Here is a 19,389-nt window from a genome sequence, read left to right on the forward strand (position 1 = left end):
ACACTCCTTATTATGGAAAACTTCCCTTAGGTGACAAACTGGTAACCCCACCTTGTCGTTGGTCTTGTTGTAGCTGCCCCAACCCCAGGTTAACTTCTGTATTATTTTGAGGCAGAACCCAGACATCACATCATTTCACCTCCATAGAGCTCTGACTCCCGATGTCCTAGTAACTTCAGAGTCTGCCTTTAAACTCAGTGCGGTCCGGCCGGTGTGGTTCAGTGGTTGAATGTCAGCCTATGTACCAGGAGGTCATAGGTACATGCCTGTCAGAGCACATACCTGGGTTGCAGGCTCAATCCCCAGTAGGAGCGTGCAGGAGGCAGCTGATCAATGATTCTCTCACATCATTGATGTTTCTATCTTTCTCCTTCTCCCTCTCTGAAATCAATAAAACTGTATTTAAAAATAAATAAAATCAATAAAAAGAAAGAACAATATAAATGAACAAACAAAACAAAAACAGACTCATAGATACAGAGAACAGATTGATGGTTGCTAGAGGGGAGGGGTTTCGGGATTGGAGACAAAGCTAAAGGGACAAACCTGTATGGTACCAGTGGGGCACTGGAAATATCAGGGGGAACACTTTGTAAAGTATTCCAGGTGTACTGGTTAATAATGCGGATTTTTTTCAATAGATGGAGTTACACATATGTTGATATATATGCAATTTGATATGTATGCTATTTTGTTGAATTGACATCAAGCTTTAAAACTTCATATGTCGCTGAAACCGTTTTGGCTCAGTGGATAGAGCGTCGGTCTGTGGACTGAAGGGTCCCAGGTTCGATTCCGGTCAAGGGTATGTGCCTGGGTTGCGGGCACATCCCCAGTGGGAGATGTGCAGGAGGCAGCTGATCGGTGTTTCTCTCTCATCGATGTTTCTGGCTCTCTATCTCTCTCCATTCCTCTCTGTAAAAAATCAATAAAATATATTTAAAAAAAAAAAAAACTTCATATGTCGTTTTCTGAAGGTGTTAACATCATAGATATTTTTACACTTAAAAATGTCGAGTTTTGTGCCAAAAAAAAAAAGAGCATTTGTGGGAAGTTCTAATTCATTACTTTATTCTGAAGAAAAGTGCTGCTGAAAGTTATCATATACTTCGGGAAGCTTATGGTGAACATGCTCCATCTCAAGATACTTGTGAACGCTGGTTTATATATTTTTTATTTTTTAAAAATATATTTTATTGTTTTACAGAGAGGAAGGGAATCGGGGGGAGAGAGTTAGAAACATCGATGAGAGAGAAGCATCAATCAGCTGCCTCCTGCACACCCCCTACTGGAGATGTGCCCGCAACCAAGGTACATGCCCTTGACTGGAATCAAACCCGGAACCCTTCAGTCTGCAGGCCAACGCTCTATCCACAGAGCCAAACCGGTCAGGGCGTAAACGCTGGTTTAAACGCTTTAAAAGTGATGATTTTGATGTGAAAGACAAAGAACGTCCAGGTCAACCAAAAAAGTTTGAAGACCAACAATTACAAGCATTATTGGATGAAGGTGCGTGTCAAACTCAAAAACAACTTGCAGAAATATTAAACGTTGCTCAGCAAACAATTTTTGATCATTTACAAACAATGGGAAAGACTTTAAAGGAAGGAAAATGGGTGCCACATCAACTGAACGAAAGACAAATGGAAAATCGAAAAGTCATGAGTAAAATGTTGCTTCAGCGGCACGAAAGAAAGTCTTTTTTTCTTTTTTTTTTGCATCAAATTGTGACTGGCAATGAAAAGTGGATTTATTTTGAGAATCCCAAATGCACAAAGTCATGGATTGATCCAGGTCAACCATCAACATCGACTGCAAGGCCGATCGCTTCGGAAAGAAGACAATGCTCTGCGTTTGGGGGGATCAGGAAGGTGAGGTGTATTGTGAGCTTCTAAAACCAGGTGAAACCGTTAATACTGATCGCTACCAACAACAAATAATCAACTTGAACCACGCTTTGATCGTAAAACGACCAGAATGTGCCAGAAGACACAGCAAAGTAATTTTGCTTCATGACCAGTTAAACCAGTTCTCCCTCTCTGAAATCAATAAAACTATATTTAAAAATAAATAAAATCAATAAAAAGAAAGAACAATATAAATGGACAAACAAAACAGAAACAGACTCATAGATACAGAGAACAGACTGATGGTTGCCAGAGGGGAGGGGTTTCGGGATTGGAGACAAAGCTGAAGGGACAAACCTATATGGTACCAATGGGGCACTGGAAATATCAGGGGGAACACTTTGTAAAGTATACCAGGTGTACACTTCAAAACCAGTTAAAGACACGTTAAAAGATCGTGCCTGGGAATATTAACCCACCCACCGTATTCACAAGACCTTGCTCCTTCAGATGACCACTTGTTCCGACCGATGGCACACACACACTTTCTGAGCAGCACTTCAAAACGTACAAAGAAGTGGAAAATTGGGTCTCTAAATGGTTTGCCTCAAAATAAGAAAAGTTCTATTGGGACAGTATCTACAGATTACCTGAAAGATGGGGGAAATGTGTAGCTAGTGATGGAATTACTTTGAATAAAGCACTTTTGATGTTTCTCTTGAAATTATCGTGTTTTCTTTGATTACAAAATCCGCATTATTAACCGGTACACCTAGAATGATTGTCTGACCAATATGTTATACACCTGAAAATAATAAAAATAATATTGAATGTACAGTAAACTGTAATATAAAAATAAAATTTTTTTTTTAAATAAAATGAAATAATAAACACAGTGTGGGCTGGCTCCCAGCTCTGTCCGGGGCATTTTCACTGCAGGCTTTTCTTGTGCACAGCGCCCTGCACATTCGTGGCTCTTCATCCAAGACTGGGCCAGCTCTCTCTGTTTCATCTGTTGTCTATCATATAAAGATAACGTGAATGTCCCCATTTTTTATTTTTCTTCGGTGATGAGGTTATGGGACCATTTCATCAGTTTTCAGAAGATGGCTGGTTCTCAACCTCTTTGTGGGTGGTTTGTTTTCTAGTGTTGAATGCCTACTTTTGAAAACCGCTTTCTGCAGAGTAGTTCATTACATGAGACTTCCTAGATCAGTGGTCAGCAAACTGCAGCTGGCGAGCCACATGCGGCTCTTTGGCCCCTTGAGTGTGGCTCTTCCACAAAATACCACGTGTGGGCGCGCACGTACAGTGCGATTGAAACTTCATGGCCCATGCGCAGAAGTCGGTATTTTGTGGAAGAGCCACACTCAAGGGGCCAAAGAGCCGCGTGTGGCTCGCGAGCCGCAGTTTGCCGGCCACTGTCCTAGATACATTTGTTCCTGTCCCTAGGCGATTGGTAGCTAGTGAGTCTGCTTGTCTAGGTCATTGTAAATAAGTAGACATTTAGGGGTCAAGTCCACTTGCATTCCTTTTGCTCTGGGGGTGGAGTTAGCCAGAGCTTCTGTCTGCCCGGGACTGCCCTAAGGTCATGCTGCTCCTGTCGGTGCAGGTGCGTCTGCTCATCCTGTTTGTGTCTCTGCACAGAACCACCTGGCGGTGTTTACAGTGCTTCACCCGCTTGCGCCCAGCGTGAGCTCCAGCGTGGCATCCAGCCTGGCATCCAGTGCTGGTTCCAGCGGCTCCTCCCCCACTGCTCTGCCCATTCTCTCGGCCCGTGCCCACCCACTGGACCCCACTGGCAGTGCCCTCGAGTCCATCCCAGGTAAGCCCAAGACTCTGGTTTCCCTGACTTCTCTTAGCACTTACCTTGTCGCATTTGGGGAATAAGGTGGAAAACCCACCTGTGATTTTGGTCATCTGTCACCTTGGCTGTCTGGCACGTGGTTGTGGAAACACCTGCCTTACCAGCAGCCCAGGGCTGGGGCTGCAGATCTGATGAGGAGCCCTCGGGTGGGGCAACTGCACAGGCCTCAGGGCAAGGCAGAGAATGGGAGGCTCTGGAAATTGAAGTGGGAGTTGGGGGCAACGGCCAGGGCACTGGAGGGTGGGGGGCTATGACGAGGGTGGGAGGGAGTAGGGATGAGTGCAGAAGGCACTGGGCACGGCTGCCGACTCTAGTGGTTCCCTAGCTGCTAGGAGTTATTGAGGGTTTGTGGACTGATGAGCCCTGTGATTGGAGCCAGGCTGGGGGAACCTGCCTGACGGCCTGGATGGAGGCCTGGGGCTCAGGTGGGAACTGTGGTGAAAATGTAGGGACGAGCAAGATGGACTGACAGCTAAGAGGGTGGTGGTGGGCTGTGCCTGTCCCCTTGGCCCCCTCAGGCCACATTGGAGTGGTGGGGCACCTGGGACCGGCGGAGGGTGCTCTGCATTGCTCAGCTGACCCTCACACACATCTCTGTCCTGGTACCGGGAGGTTCAGGGAAGGCCTTCTGTTTGTGGAAGTTCCAAACTCTCTGTCCCAGAGTTGGCTGGGGAGGTGTGGCTGTTGGCCAGGAGTTGGCTGCTGCTCCGATAAGAGTCCCAGCCTGGGCAGCACAAAATTTTATTGTTATGGATAAGCACAAACAATTCTTAAAGGAAAGCTTCTTTTCCCCAATATAAAGATAGTAATAGTAAAATTTGATCATAAGAGAAAATTAATTAGGAAAATGAAATTCCTGCCCCTAAATAGGTGAGGCTTTGCTCACCTGAGCGAAATATAGAACCAGGTGCATCTATGCTTTGAAAGGGGCCTCGGTGGACAGGTTTAAGATTGGAGTTACATATTTGTAGTAATTTTTGCAGTCATCTAACACCTAAGGGGGCGTCCTCAGCCTGTTTTAGTATATCATTGACCATCTTGCTGTGTATACTTTCATTGACTTAAATATTCTTGAACCAACAACTACCAGGAGGTAAAGAGGTGAATTTTTGATCAAGATCAACATTGCCTCCATTTACAGATAATACATTCCTGTTGCTGCTGTTAAAATAATGAGCTTCTACTATCAGTGTGATCCTCACGTTTTCTGTGCTCACCCCCCTGAGATCACATGTAAGATTATGGCCTAATACTGCCCCAGTTATGGCAGTAACTGCCCTCTGGCCCCAGGAGGGCCCTCGCTGGGCAGTGTTTCCACTGCTGAGAACTCCTACCACCGATGTGCTTTGGGGCTAACAGGTGTAGACTGGATGTTTCCTCCTGGGGTACAGTTTCATTCAGGTTATATTATTACAAATGCACTGAATCAAAATTCATTTTAAAATTATTCATTTATTCACTTAGAGTAAACTAAAAAAATAGGTGTGGTTTCCCGACTATTCTGTATTTAATGGATTTTGTGGAATCATCTCAAGTCAGATTTCATTTCCTTTTCCTTTCACTTCATATGAACAGGTTTCAGATTAAAACAGTGACCATTGCCCTAAGCAGGTTTGGCTCAGTGGATAGAGTGTCAGCCCATGGACTGAAGGGCTCCATCCTGCCCGATGCAGGAGGCAACCAGTCGATGTGTCTTTCTCACATCCATGTTTCTCTCTCTCTCTAAAAATCAATGGAAAAATATCCTCTGGTGAGGATTAACATCATCATCATCATCATCATAGTGACCATTAAGTCCTGCAGTTGTTGAGTGTTGACCTATGAACCAGGAGGTTATGCTTCAATTATGGGTCAGAGCACATGCCCAGGTTTCGGCTAGATCCCCAGTAGGGGGCATGCAAAAGGCAGCCAAGCAATAATTCTCATTGATGTTTCTATCTGCCCCTCCCTCTATGAAATTAATAAAAAAAATATATATTTAAAAATAGTGACCATCAACCCTAGCCGGTTTGGCTCAGTGGATAGAGCGTCTGCCTGTGGACCCAAGGATCCCGGGTTGGATTCTGGTCAAGGGCATGTACCTTGGTTGCAGGCTCCTCCCCTCCCCAGGCCCTGGTCTAGGCAACCAATCTTTCTCACATCGATGTTTCTCCCTGTCTTTCCTTCTCTCTTCCACTCTCCCTAAAAATCAATGGAAAAATATCCTCAGGTGAGGATTAAAATAAATAAATTAATTAATAAAATTTAAAAACAGTGACCATTAAAATAGTAACCAGAGGATCCTGCTATCTGCTCTTCCTGCCATCCCCTACCCCTTCCTCCCACCCTGCTTTCCCTTGCTGCCCCAAACCCCACCCCAGGTACACCACACTTCCCTCCCTCTCTTCCAGCCTCCAAGCCCTCCCCCCCAAAAAAAAATAAAATAAAAAATAAAATAAAATAGTAACCAGAGGAGCTCATTGCTGGAAGCGGCCAGCGGCAAAGAGCAGCGAGAGCCATGATTCCCAGCACCTTGGGTCGGCGTGGGGCGGACCGGGGCCGGGGGCGGGGCGCGTCGAAGGCCTGCGTCACTCGTGGGCGGGGCCGGGGTGGGGCACCGCCCCCTAAGGCTTGCGTAATCGGGGCGGGGCCGGAGGCGGGGTGCGTCAAACGCCTGCGTCACTCGTGGGCGGGGCAGGCGCGCGGTGGGCGGGCCGCGGGCCGTATTTGAATCCGCGGTGGCGGCGGCGGCGGCAGCAGTGGAGCGGACCGTGAGTCAGCATCCGCAGCCCTGTGTCCTCCGGGAGCGGGTCGTCGTTAGGCGGAGCTGCGGAGCGGACCGTGCGCCCCCCTCCGGTGTGGTGCGCCCCCTCCGCGCGCCCACACCCCAGGTGAGGTGCGTCTCCCCACCTCTCCTTCGCGCACCTTGCCCCTCAGGTGTGCCTGCCCTCCCCTCCCGATGCTTGCTCTGGTCCTCGGTGCCCGCGCCCGGTGGGAGAGCAGGGGTGGGCACCCGCTTTCCTAGGGCTGCGGCGTGAGGGGAAGGCGGTCTGCCCGCCTGAGGAGCTGCTCTGCAGAGGCGCCCGCGGGTCCCTGCGTGGGCGCCCGCCGCCAGGCTGCTCGGCGGAGCCTTCATCGCCTAGCGGAGGTGGGCGTCTTGCTCCCGGGAGAGGACGGTTTCCCGTCTCATCCGCGAATCGCCGCCCGCGCCTACCCTGTCGGGAAGGGAGACCCGCGAGTAGCAGGTGTGCCAGGTGCTTCTCTGTCTTGTAGTTGGGGGAGGACGGCGCGGACCGGGTGGGTGCGGGGAGCTCCCCCGGCCGCGGGTCCCCCAGTTTGGCCTTTGATTCTGTGCACGGTAAGCGCTGTCCCCGTGAGTCCCTGACCCTGGGACCGCGGCGCCTCTCCAATGTGCTGTGTCACGTCAGCAACGGGGCTCTGCCAGAGCCATTACTCAGCAGCTTTCAGCTAATTTTTCGTTACCATCGGGGAGGTCCCTGGATCTTGGCAAGACCGGTTCTGGGTCAGATGGCACAATTTATGTATGTAGGTGGGTTTATCTGCATTTTGAGCGTTGGAGCCTTTTAAAAGTCAGTTCTTCCTTTATTTTGGGAGACTGGGTCCTGCGCTCAGGGAGCAGCAAGGTGTGGTAGGATGAAAGAAGTATTGCTGGTGAGAAAGTGGGCCAGGACACATCCTGGGAGCCTGGTCTGCCTTGTAAGCTGAAAGCAGACTGTGGTTTGCCAGGCCAGGCTTGGCCCCTCTGATGCTCCTCTGCACCCGAGGGGGCAGAGGGGTGCACTTAGGTGCCGAGTCATGGGGTGGGGTTGGGGGAGCATCGGGAAATAAATCGCTTCCAGGTGAGCAAAGGCTCCAGCAGTCAAGTTTGCCTCCCCCTTTGTGCCTGTGTTATTCAAACGGTGCTTCTGGAACTCTGTTAGCTTCGAAGCTGACTTTCTCTAATCTGATCCCAGGACTGCAGGTGCTGAGGGCTGAGTCCATGTTTTCAGGCCCAACTAACCCGCACGTTCAGAGCCCCAGGCTGAGCAGATATGCCAGATCAGCTCATGAAGGGTGCATGTGGGCCTCCATTCTTCTGGCTGCAGCACTGGGAGCCTGGAGAGATGGAGGAGGCAGGGCAGAGTGGAAGGGTTGGGTGGGGGGTGGGGGGTCAGTGCTCTTAGAAGATGAGTCCGCACATCAGTCAGCTCTGGTTCGGGTGCACTCATATAGTCTAGGCTGACGTGCAGGAATGGAGCAGGGGAGATTCTAAGAGGGTTTTGGAGGCTGAGCAGGAGTTCTCCCAGGACTAGTGGGGCTAATGGAAGCCGCAGCCTATGGCAGCAGTGTCACGGCTTGAGGACAAAAGAGGAACCATTTTGGGGTGGAAAGGCTGCTTTGGCAGGACCAGAATGGGGCAGAGTCCAGCCGGGAAGTGTTGACCTGCATGCCAAGGTGGCGCATTCTTTTTTGGGAGGCAGGATTAGCTACTGCCAAGGCCACTCTTGAGAGACAATTGAGGTCAGGCTGAAGGGGCAGGGCAGCCTGCAGAAATGGCTGGAGTGTGGGGCCTAACCGATGTGTGCTGAGGGAGGAGGAGGAGCTGAGGGTGCCCACAGGGCTCCTGTTCAGTGAGTGATCCCAGGTGCACCAGTGTGAGGGAGGCACCTGTGCGCAGATGGAGGGGGCAGTGCAGCTGTACTGAGGGCCATCTGGGGCATCTAGCTGTGAGGACTGCAGAAACCATGTGTGTCTGGGCCTGGAAGGGCTGCTGAGCTCCCTTCCGAGGCGAGTGGGAGGGCTAAGAAGTTGCCCCTGGCAGAGGAGGGTGGAGAGGGACTGGCAGCAGGCAGGGGCTGCGTTTGACGGAGAGGTTTTGGGGCACAGGGCCGGAGGGCAAGGCCTGGGCGGCAGATTTAAAAGTGAATTGGAAACTGAGGATGGCAAGGAGGAGGGGGGTGGCCAACAGCGACAGGCTGTGTGAGATGCTGCAGAGCCTGCAGGGCTGTAGTGTCCTGGGGAGTAGGTGCCAGCGAGAGACTGGAATTCGCAGCAACAGGACAGGTCTGTGGAGGGACCCCCCGGAGGTCTGGGCTCCGGGTCTGTGGGAGGTGCCCATTCAAGCACCAGAGCACAGCCTGAGGGGATGGATCAGGTGGGCATGTCCCCAGGTAATCTCCTTTGTTGTGGGTTGAATTATGTTTTCCAAAAAGGTATGCCTCAGTCCTACCCCCTGCCACTGACCTGGGAACATGACCTTATTTGGAAATGGTCTTTGCCAAATAGGTAAAATGAGGTCATTAACATGAGCCCTAATCCAAGATGACTGCTGTCCTTAAAAGAGGGAGGAGATTTGGACACAGAACAGAGGAGAGCCAGCCATGTGATGATGGAGGCAGAGACAGGGTGATGCACCCACCAGCCAAGGAAGGCCAAGGGTTGCTGTCGAAGCCGAAGCTGGAAGAGGCAGGATGGAGCCTCCAGAGGGAATGCAGCCCTGTGCACCCTGATCTCAACTTCTGGCTGCAGAGTTGGGAGGATGGATTTGTGGTGTTTGAAGCTGCCCGGCCTGTGGTGCTTGGTTTCAGCAGCTCCCAGACACAGAGGCTCCTGGGCCCTGGATGTTATGAAGGAGCTGCCTGTGGAGAGGGAGGAACTGGCTGCAGAGAAGGACTTGAGCAGCACAGCTGACGGGGGGGCGGGGGGGGGGGGGTTTAGGGAGGCAGCAGGGCAGAGGTTGGCACTGCCCCTGTGGGTCCCTGCCTCAAGGTCTTCCTGAGGTCTGGACTGTGGTGTCAGGCTGTTTGCACATTGCCTGGCTGTGCCGTGGGGTGCATCAGGAGAACCTGCTGGAGGAGCTGGTCCAGCTGAGCTGCTGTTGGCACATTCAGGCCACAGTGAGGAATGTTCATTGTCTTTCCATCACCTTCTCAGGGACAAAAGAGCTTGAGGTGCTGCTGGCCTGGGGCCTGCTGTCTGCTGCCCCCACTGTCGTCCTTGCACAGTTAGGTATCTGTAGGGTCAATGTCTCCAGCTCGGCACCTTCCCAGCACCTTCCCGCCTCTCACAGAATGGAATCTAGGGATTCTTGCGGGGTAGGGGGGTGGGGGGGATAGAACCCCACTTTTCCAGATAAGACCTTCAAAGTCTTTAACACCTTTGTGTCAGTAGTTCTCCTTGGGAGTGGGCATGGCCTTGGTACCTCCCACTGCTCCTGGTGACAGATAACAAACAGTGTGTGTTATCGGGGGCGGGGGGGGGGGGGGGGGAGACAGTGTTCTCCAGGTGACTTGGTAGCTTGGCTGGGATGCTCTGATGCTGAGGTTGGGGCGGGGCGCGCAGAGTGATCCCCCAACACCCTCTCTGGTCAGTGGAGCATGGTCTTCACTCTTTGCTCTGGGCCCTGGTTCCCAGGCGGGGCCATGTCGTGATGACACAGCAGTGATGACACAAGGGGACAGATGCAGGCCCTGGGCCTCACCAGGCAGTGCTGCTCCCTTGCATCCTGGACACGAGGCCCCCTACCTGTCAGTGTGCGCAGCAGACCTCACACCACACTCATCGGCTAGGAGCCATCTTGTGGTCAACTCACATAGTCCCCCCAGCGGCTGAGGACAGTAGCTGGGGATGCCTGTCTGGGCTGGACCCCGCGTCCGCTCTGCATGTGTACCACAGCGGGCTCCCCGTAGATTTGCTTGTGCTGAGGACTTACATTCTTTGGAAGTCACACATCTCTTGTCCCATATTTCCTGCTGATGACAGTAAGTGCGTCTCATTTAAAAAGGCAGCAGCCCCCTCCCCAACGTAGGCAGGTTCCCCTGTCCCTTGAGTCGCACTTTGCTCAACTCTTATATTTGAATGCAGTTGTTTGAACCGCCCAGCCCAGCAGCTCCTCCTGCAGCCTGGGCCCAGCTGCTTCCTGCATGACGCTGTGCAGGAGACATGGCTGTGCCTCTGACGTGGCCTGTAGTCTGGGCAAAGCCAAGTGCGGGACATGATCGGACTGGACAGTGGCTCCTCTCCTTGGGCAGCTTCAACCTGATGTTGCTGGTAGGACGTGGTCCAGGGGACTCTGGGACACTTGGCACCAGGCAGCTGGTGGCAGGGCGGAGATAGGAGCCTCCAGAAGCCCAGTTCGCTCACCCAGAGAAGCAGGTCTGACCAGGGTCCCCGTGGTGTGTCCCCTGGGCTGTGGAGATGTCTGTCCTGGGGGCAGGGGCAGGGTAGGGTAACTTTGTGGCCTCTTGAAATGAGACCTGGTGCATCTGACCAGGCATCATGGGGGACTTAGGGGACCCTCAGCCACCAGCGGGGACAGGGCTCAGCTACATAGGAGAGGCCCACTTCTGGGAGGGGGTGCTATAGGGGAGCGAGAGGGTCCCCAGAGGTGGGGGGGTGGAGGGAGAAAGGTGCTTAGAGGCAGAACTCCTGTGTGCTGTGCCTTCGATGCCACCACGCTCTCCTGTAGATGAGACCTACTTTGGGGTGGGAAGGCTGCTCTGGCTCACGGGGTGTGTCCCAGGGTTTCTCTGCCTGCTGCCCCTCCCCTGGGCATTTCCCAAGGGTCTTGGGGCCACCCCTTCCCTGAGCTGATCCTGTGGGACCCCAGAGACTCCTGAGTCATGCTCCGGCTTAGGGGGCTGGTTGGCCTGACCTCGGCCACCCTAAGACAGCTTCCTGCTCGTGTGCCGAGTCAGTGCTCCTCCCTCCGTCCTGCCTGCAGGTTTCTGAGGAAAGCTTTTGGGGGCGGGGCAGCTCCGAGGGCCCCACCGTTCGTTCCGTTTTGTTGAGCTGACGTGCCTGGGGTGTATGGTGTCCTCGGTGAACAGAGGGAATGGGAGGGACCTGCTCAGTGTTAGGGTGGGAGAGCAGGATGCGGGTCACCCTGGTGCGGGGGTCGGTGGTCCCTGTGTTAGTGCGAGTGCAGCGTCGCACCGTGGACTGTGAACTGCATTCCCGTGGGTATCACCCTCTTGGAATTTTCTTTTACTAGTTAAGTGTGTTTACTTGGTCAAATGTCGTCCCGTGAAATCTAAATGTAGAAGCTGACGTCATTGAGGTGAGGCCGTGCTTCAGGGCCCACATGTGGGGCGCCTGGAGGCTCTGGCTGTGCAGGAGGAGTAAGTCCAGCTGTGGAGGGCGGGCAGGGGTGTGTTCCCCGCCCCAGCTCTGAGGCGGGGTGTCCCCGCTCCCCGGAGAGCCAGGCATCCTCCCTGCTGCAGCTGAGTGTTTCTGAGCAATAACAGGTGTCTTGTTGGACAGGTTCTGCCTTAGATCTCCATCTTAGTGATGTAAGCCTCGCTCCCCTGGATAAGGAGCTGGACGAGCAGGACGGAAGTGACCTGGGACCCACAGGTAAGAACGAAGACACTGGCGCTCTTGTCAGGGTGCCTGGGGCTGGCCGGGCCTTTCCTTTCGAGAATCCTTACATGGTCCTATGGTGGGAGAGGTCCCATCCCCCTCCTCCAGGACCCTGCAGCCCCGGCAGGACCAGCCTCACATCTCCTCAGTTTGCCTCCATCTGAGCAAAGCGGCCCCTGCAGAGATGGATGGGGGTGGGGTGTGCAGAATGGGGGCCACGGACGGCCAGCCTTCACAGCCTTCCGAAATGTTTAACCACTGCATTGGCATGAAGACGGATATAAACACATACTGAATCATTTTCTTTGGCCTAAAAGCTCATCTTTTTCTTCTTTTTTAAAATATGTTTTTTATTGATTTCAGAGAGGAAGGGGGAGAGAGGTAGAAACATCAATGATGAGAATCATTGATCGGCTGCGTCCTGCACACCCCCTAGTGGGGATCGAGCCCACAACCTGGGCATGTGTCCTCACAGGAATGGAACTGTGACCTCCTGGTTCATAGGCCGATGCTCAACCACTGAGCCACCCCAGACGGGCTTATCTTTTTCTTCTGATGTTAAAACACATTAATGTTTCTGGGGGCCCTAAACGTCCTGGGACCACCATGCCAGTGGGTACGTTGGCTGTCGGGTCCTAGTGGGTGTCTTGTCTCTGTGGGATCCCTGCTGAAACCCTTGTCCTGTGCACTTGCCACTTGTCTGAGTGGTTGGGAGCTATGGACACATCTGTCTCTGCACCGCCACATGGTCGCTGCAGGTCTAGGACCCCCAGCACCCCCACCCCGTGCCCCCTCGCCCTGGCTGCTGCACCCCAGCTCAGAGGCAATGCTGTGCTGTTTCCTGGGCAGAGGTCTGCTGCTGCCTCTCACTAACCCGGCCCCTCCACTCTGCACAGGTCAGAGGTCGCTGGGGGGCTCAGAGCCCGTCACCATTCCTGGCTGCTTGGCCCGCTCCCCATCCCTGCAGTCCTCGTCATCCCTGTCCACCTCCCCGCTCAGCTCGCTCTCCCAGTCCTTGTCGGGGCCTCTTGTCTCCTCGGCCATGACGCCCCCCCAGCAGCCGCCACCCCTCAAGTCGGAGCCCAGGGTGCTGGGCTCCTCGGCCTCGTCCTACAACTCCCTAGGTGAGCTGGGGCTCGTGGGGGAGGGGCTACCCTATGGCGGCAGTTTACTGCTAAACAAACCGAGGTGCGGGTGGGTGTCCCCACTTGGTTGCCCTCTCATTTAAGGCTCCATCGTGCCGCCTGCACACTCCCTGTGGTGTGGGCCTTGGCATATATCCCAGGCGACCCCTTGTCCACACTTCTGCTGCTTGGCCGGTGGTGCCCTGGGGCTCGGACCGGATTCGCTTGTCTACCTCTGTCAGGGGCTCTGTGCCCGGCCGTGGTGCGACAGCACTGCAGCGCGACCTGCCGTGCGCACTCACGCGTGCAGTGGAGCTTCGGAGGCTGTGCAGGGGCGGCGTCACCAGAGACCCAACGCAGGAGCAGGCGGATTTGCAAAAACAGGGAACAGTGCCATTTCTTGTTTTACATTATCCTTTCATTGAAAGTGTTTGTTTTATGTAACCTGTTACCCTTTAAAAGAATTAGTATTTTTAAATATCTCTTTAATTCCCAGCTGGTCATGCACCACCTAACGACTTTTTGGTCAACAGACTGCATATGTGACGTGGTCCTTAGGGTTCTGATGGAGCTGCACTTCTGTGAGAAATGGGAGGCTCTGTGGTTCAGGGGGAACTGTCTTCTCTGGTGGGAGCAGTACATGTGGAGCTTGGCAGATTTCCCCTCTCAGCACCTCTGTTTAGAGTCGGTTAGTCCCGTCCGTCAGTCACCGGCCTGTGTCAGCACAGAGGGCGCCCGCCTTGCAGGGTAATCGCTGTACATTGTTTGTTGAGGACCTCAGCTCCTGTCCGGTCCACAGGAGGGGCTTAACAAGGACTAAGTGCCGCTGCCACTTTTTTTTTTTCTTTTTTCAAATATATTTGTATTGGTTTCAGAGAGGAAGGAAGAGGGAGAGAGAGATAGAAACATCAGTGATGAGAGGGAATCACTGATCGGCTGCCTCCTGCACACACCCACACACCCACACACCCCCACCCCCGAGGACGGAGCCCGCAGCCTGAGCATGGGCCCCTGACCGGGAATCGAACTGTGACCTCCTGGTTCATAGGTTGAAGCTCAACCACAGCCACGCCAGCCACACAGTCACTTTAGAAGATGGTTTCTGTGGAGCCAGCCTGTCCCTGTACTTTGGAAATATTTTCAGGTTGTAATGCTGTAAAGCATAGATAAGGTTTTTCTTCCATTAATTCAGTGCCAATGAGAGCCCTTTATGCCAGATGAGTCAATAGAACCAAATTCCCAAAGTCAAAATACTGAGTCCTCAGTTCTACCCCCTCTCCATGTTAAACACCCCCTTTTTTAATGAAAACCACAGGGTTCTTTAATCTGACCACTGCTCCAACATGCAGTAGCCAAAACCACATGGCCACGACAGTGCATGTTCCTTTCTCTCTCCGGCTTCACTTTTATTCTGACTAATCCTCCCTCCCTCCTGGCAGTCGCTGTTGTGATCAGGTCTCACCCAAACAGTCTCTCCGTGTACTTCCAGTCGGTCCAGCCCACATCTGTTCAGGGAGCAGCACTGACAGCGTCAGTGTTGCTTCTGACCCGCTGGGAGGGGTGTGGGACGGTGTCTGTGAAGTCTGCGGCAGTGGCAGCAATAACTGGGCCTCATGCACTCACCACTCACTCTCCCGGAGCAACTGCTGCCAGGCTTGCAGCTCAGTACTAAGCCCTTGCAAGTGTGCCAGTGTCCACCTTTTATACTGTACTTCTACTGTATCTTCTGTTCAGATACACAAAGTGCCCTCGCAGGTGTGCCAGTGTCCACCTTTTATGCTGTACTTCTACTGTGTCTTCTGTTCAGATACACAAAAACTTACCGTTGTGTTACCGTTTCCTACAGTATTCCATACAGTGACACGCGGTACAGGCCTGTAGCCTGGGAGCAGTCGGCTGTACCGACGGCCCCGGTGTACAGCGGGCTACACGACACCATTTCAGGTTGTGTGAGTGCACTCCGTGTTGTTGACACAACAACGAAATTGCCTGATGGTGCATTTCTCAAAGTTTCCCCTGTTGTTAAGTGACACGTGACTCTGTCAACAAGTGTCACGTTGTCTGTTGTGGGAGCTCTTTAAACCCAAGCTCTCCGGGGCCTCAGGACCCTACATGTTTCAAGGATCCCGAGGACCAGAGTTTGCGAAGTCCTGCTCCACAGGCTGCAGTCACAGAAACTTTGAATTCATTTCTTTCTGTTTAAACCCCACAGGTGGCTGGAGGGGGGCCTGGCAGGAAGGGCAGGGGCAGCAGCCTTGTCTGTGGAACCCCAGAGGTCCCAGGTCCTGCCTGGGTGTCCGTGACGTCTCAGCACGCCTGGGGCTGACATCTGTCTCCTCCACACTCAGGTTTGAATGGCGTCCCTGGGAGCATCTGGGACTTTGTTTCCGGCAGCTTCTCTCCCAGCCCGTCCCCCATTCTGAATGCCGGCCCCACATCCACTGCAAGTGCAAGTCCAAATGGCGCCGAACTGGCACGGGTCAGGCGGCAGCTGGACGAGGCCAAGAGGAAGATCAGGCAGTGGGAGGAGTCCTGGCAGCAAGTGAAGCAGGTGAGTCCTGGGGAGGTGCCAAGCTCAGGGGAGACCAGTGTGTATGCAGGGTGCCCCTGCCCCGTGCCAGCCACTACAGCCCCCTGGGTTTCAGGCCTGTGACGCATGGCAGCGGGAGGCCAAGGAGGCGAAGGAGCGTGCGCTGGCAGCGGACAGTGCCCGGCAGCTGGCACTGCAGAAGAAGGAGGAGGTGGAGGCCCAGTTCAGGCAGCTGCAGGAGGAGCTGGAAGGCCGGGGCATGTCCACACTCCCGGGGCTGCGGGGCTGCAGCGACATCGGTGCCATCTCACTGCCCAAGCTACAGTCGCTGCAGAGTCAGCTACGCCTGGATCTGGAGGCGGTGGACGGGGTGAGTCCTGGTTTCGGCTTCCAAGGTACCTGATGTCTGCCCCTGGCCGTGTGTGGGACAGGTGATGGCTGGGGCCTGGCCTACCACTCCTCCTCCTCCCGTGCGGTCCTTCTCTCATCGGCTCCTCAGATGGCAGCTCATGCTCTGCTCCCAGGAGCGTGTGCACCACCTCTCCTGCCAGTCTGGCCCTCCCTTCCTTTCTGGAATCTTCCACGTTAGCCTGCTCCTGTGCCCTCATGGATAGAATCACAGCCCTCTTGCCTCACACAGTTGGAACCACGGTTATGTTTGAGGCATGTCACTGATCACCTCTTTGCCCGATTTCATTTTTTCTGGAGTAGCAAAAACCTGGTGTTCAGCTCAGCTACAAGCTTCTTCCACACCGGGCATTTTGTTAGAACTCAGAGCATCTGGAAGGTTCTAAAGCCCTGCCTCCTGACACTCTCCTCCTCTGCTGACTGTGGCCAAGGTCTGGCTGCAGTGCACATACCTGATCGCTTCACCTCCGAGACACTGTCTGCGGGCTGCGGCTCTTCCCTGGTTAGAGGGCTGGGTCTCGGGTCAGGGTTCCACTGAGCCCGTCTGGACCCACCAGCCACAGGTCACGGGCCTCCATCCTGGCCTGTCCTTCCCACGCAGGCTTGGACCCCAGGAGCCAGTCTTCCACTTAAAGGTTTTGTGGAAAAGCAGCTCTACCTCCATCTCTGTGTTCCCGGGGTGACCCCCTGGCACGGATGTCCCATCCTAGCCCTGAGCCTTCCTGCGCTCGCCACGTGCTCTCGGTCACCTCGGGGGCCAGTGGTGGGAGGGGCCTTCTGTGACCCGCCAACCTCTCCCCTGCAGGTGATCTTCCAGCTCAGAGCGAAGCAGTGCGTGGTGTGCGGGGAGCCGGCCCGCGGCGCCGTCCTGCAGCCCTGCCAGCACCGTGTGCTCTGCGAGCCCTGTGTGACCAGTGCGCCTGAGTGCCCCTACTGCGAGGGCCAGCCCCTCCAGTGGTGACAGCAGCCATGGTGGCCTCACTTCCTGGTGCCACCGACGTCGGGACCCCAGCCCAGCTGCATCGTTTCATGGTATTCTCGTAGACCTTAAAGGCAAACCCACGCACCCACCTGCAGCCCAGGTTTCGGGTGGGCACAGTAAAGACATGGGGTTTGCGGTCCTGACACTACTGTGACCACATCCTGGGAGTTCACGTCCCGGCCAAGCACTTTGTAAGCAGAGGAATTTACGTGGACGGTCTCAGCTGCTATAAGCTGCTTTCTAGGTTCATGTCTTTTTAATATGCCATATGAAGCTTTGTATGTGTACTGTGAACTTAAAAGTATTTCCTATCAGTTTATTGTAATTCATAGTATGGTAAATATATTAGATTTCATATTCGGAAATTAGTACTTATGAAATGAGCATTTATCTAGTAGTGAGAAATGCCTAGGATTTTTATAGGTTTTAAATTAAGTGCAAATAGTATTTATAGCAGAGTGATTATTGAAAGACATACATCTAGATGTTTTTAATTTTATGAAAGGAACTGTTCCTAACCATGTGCTCGTGCACACTAATTGGAGTTTTACTTCCCAACACCGTGCAAAATGAGGGAGCTCAGTCACGCATCTACGACCCGTGGCCACTTTTTCTAAGTGCCTGTGCCTTGCAAAAGGAGAATGGTTCATTTGGTTTTATTTTCTCCCTTGAAACTTTGTAAGACAATTTGATACTCGTGAAAAGTGCAACCAAGGGGGTACATCTGTTTTACAAGCCGCTCTGCATAGCTTCCTGGAGCTGGCCCCTGGGCGCTCCCCACACCTGGGACACTGTTGTCTGAACTGTTGTGTCTAGGTATTGTCAGTCATCCGTGAAGACCTGCTGTGCCAGGGCAGGGGGCTGCCCTGAGGACCTGGCTCTAATGCTGGTCCCCAGGCCCCCAAGTAGCGGCCTGGCTTCGGGTCCATGGAGGAAACGCCCGAGAACAGGTCTGATTTAGTGATGACCTGAGTCTTTTCTGGTCTGTGATGGGTCATTTTTTTCTAGAAATCTGGGAAGAAGTAAAAGATGTCTGTAGTTTACCCCAACTTTGCTCAGTGAGGCCAATCTAGATTGCTGTGAGGAAGTCTTCGCAGAACCTGCCATTTGGGAGGCAGGAGCAGGTACTGGCCCCTCTAGCCTGGAAGTGAACACTTGTGTTTCTACTTGCCTGGGGCTTTGCCAAAGAATTTTAATAGCATTTTTAAAGTGCAAAGTGACTAGGTAAAAATTTTTATCAGTGACCAAATTAGAATGTATTTACTATAATAAGTTTAAAACATTTTTAACATAAGACAAACTGATAAACAGTTTCCATTTTAAAGGTGGATCTATGACATTCCACAGCTAGTGTGCTACTAAAGGTTAACTATTGACTTGGTTTTAATCCTGTTTTTAATTATAGTGATGATGATTTATTAGGTCTTAGAAATTACGTATATTTTGTGCTGTTATCACTGTTTAAAATTATTTTTTATTAATATTTATGCACTTGTTTTCCATGTTAGGCCTTCGGCCTTTTTGGGGATAACAGGACGGTGTTTATTACTGATATCTAGCCTAGACATTTTACAATTATAAACAATTAAGAACAATTAAGCTTTAGGTCTATTTATAAGCTACTCGGTCAGTTCTGTGGAGTTTGGGGGCCATAGGTGTAGTGCCCACAGGGGTATCACAGCTGGTGTTCGGGCGCAGCCCTTGAGCACTTAGCCTTCTCAGGTCAGGACTGGCTCTGAGAATAGATGTGTGGTGGGAAGACCAAAGAACCATCCAGAATGGAACTCCCAGGGTGCCCGGGCGCAGTTAGGGCTGTCATTGTGGTACACTCCCAGGGGGCTGCTCCTTGGGGTCCTCCCCCACCACCTGCAGGGGCCCTGATCTTATGAGGGAGCCACCCTTTGCAGGCCTCATGGGCTTAGGGGCCTCACCATCCCCTCTGTGGGTGGGAGGGGAGTGCTGGGTGTAGCAGTGAAAGCCGTGTGGTGCTCAGTGTCTCAGCTCTAGTGCTCAATATTAGCAGTAATATTATTGTCATACTACTTGTGCAGCTGATCAGCAAACCTCACTCAGTGTGTGGACGCTTCATGTGGACTAATTTATGAAAGCCCCCCATCTGTATGTTTGTTCTGAGTATTTAGATGAGAATGTTATTGGAATGGAATTTTCTTAACCCAGAAGGTAGTATTTATAAGGCATAATCATTTACTTTAGTGAATTGTTTAAAGTTAACACTTGTTTAAATTTTTTTACACTACAACATTTATGCAATGGTTTACAGAATTCATGGA

The 19,389-nt window shown here is 52.6% G+C and overlaps 1 protein-coding gene across 1 annotated transcript in view; it reads left to right on the plus strand.

Annotated features, from left to right (window-relative positions):
- The window catches only part of UNKL (unk like zinc finger), a gene marked incomplete at its 5' end in the record, with an annotated part of 49,386 nt that extends 30,124 nt beyond the window's left edge, over window positions 1-19,262 (plus strand). Inside the window, 6 exons of the mRNA XM_081089346.1 lie at window positions 3,495-3,672; window positions 11,956-12,048; window positions 12,951-13,178; window positions 15,527-15,729; window positions 15,824-16,078; window positions 16,922-19,262. Coding sequence (XP_080945472.1) covers window positions 3,495-3,672; window positions 11,956-12,048; window positions 12,951-13,178; window positions 15,527-15,729; window positions 15,824-16,078; window positions 16,922-17,077 — 1,113 coding nt within the window. The 3' untranslated portion in view covers window positions 17,078-19,262. The remainder of the gene's footprint in view (window positions 1-3,494; window positions 3,673-11,955; window positions 12,049-12,950; window positions 13,179-15,526; window positions 15,730-15,823; window positions 16,079-16,921) is intronic.
- Window positions 19,263-19,389: the final 127 nt, after the last annotated feature.

This window comes from Myotis nattereri, assembly GCF_964212035.1.
Source record: "Myotis nattereri genome assembly, chromosome: 4".
NCBI lineage: Eukaryota > Metazoa > Chordata > Mammalia > Chiroptera > Vespertilionidae > Myotis > Myotis nattereri.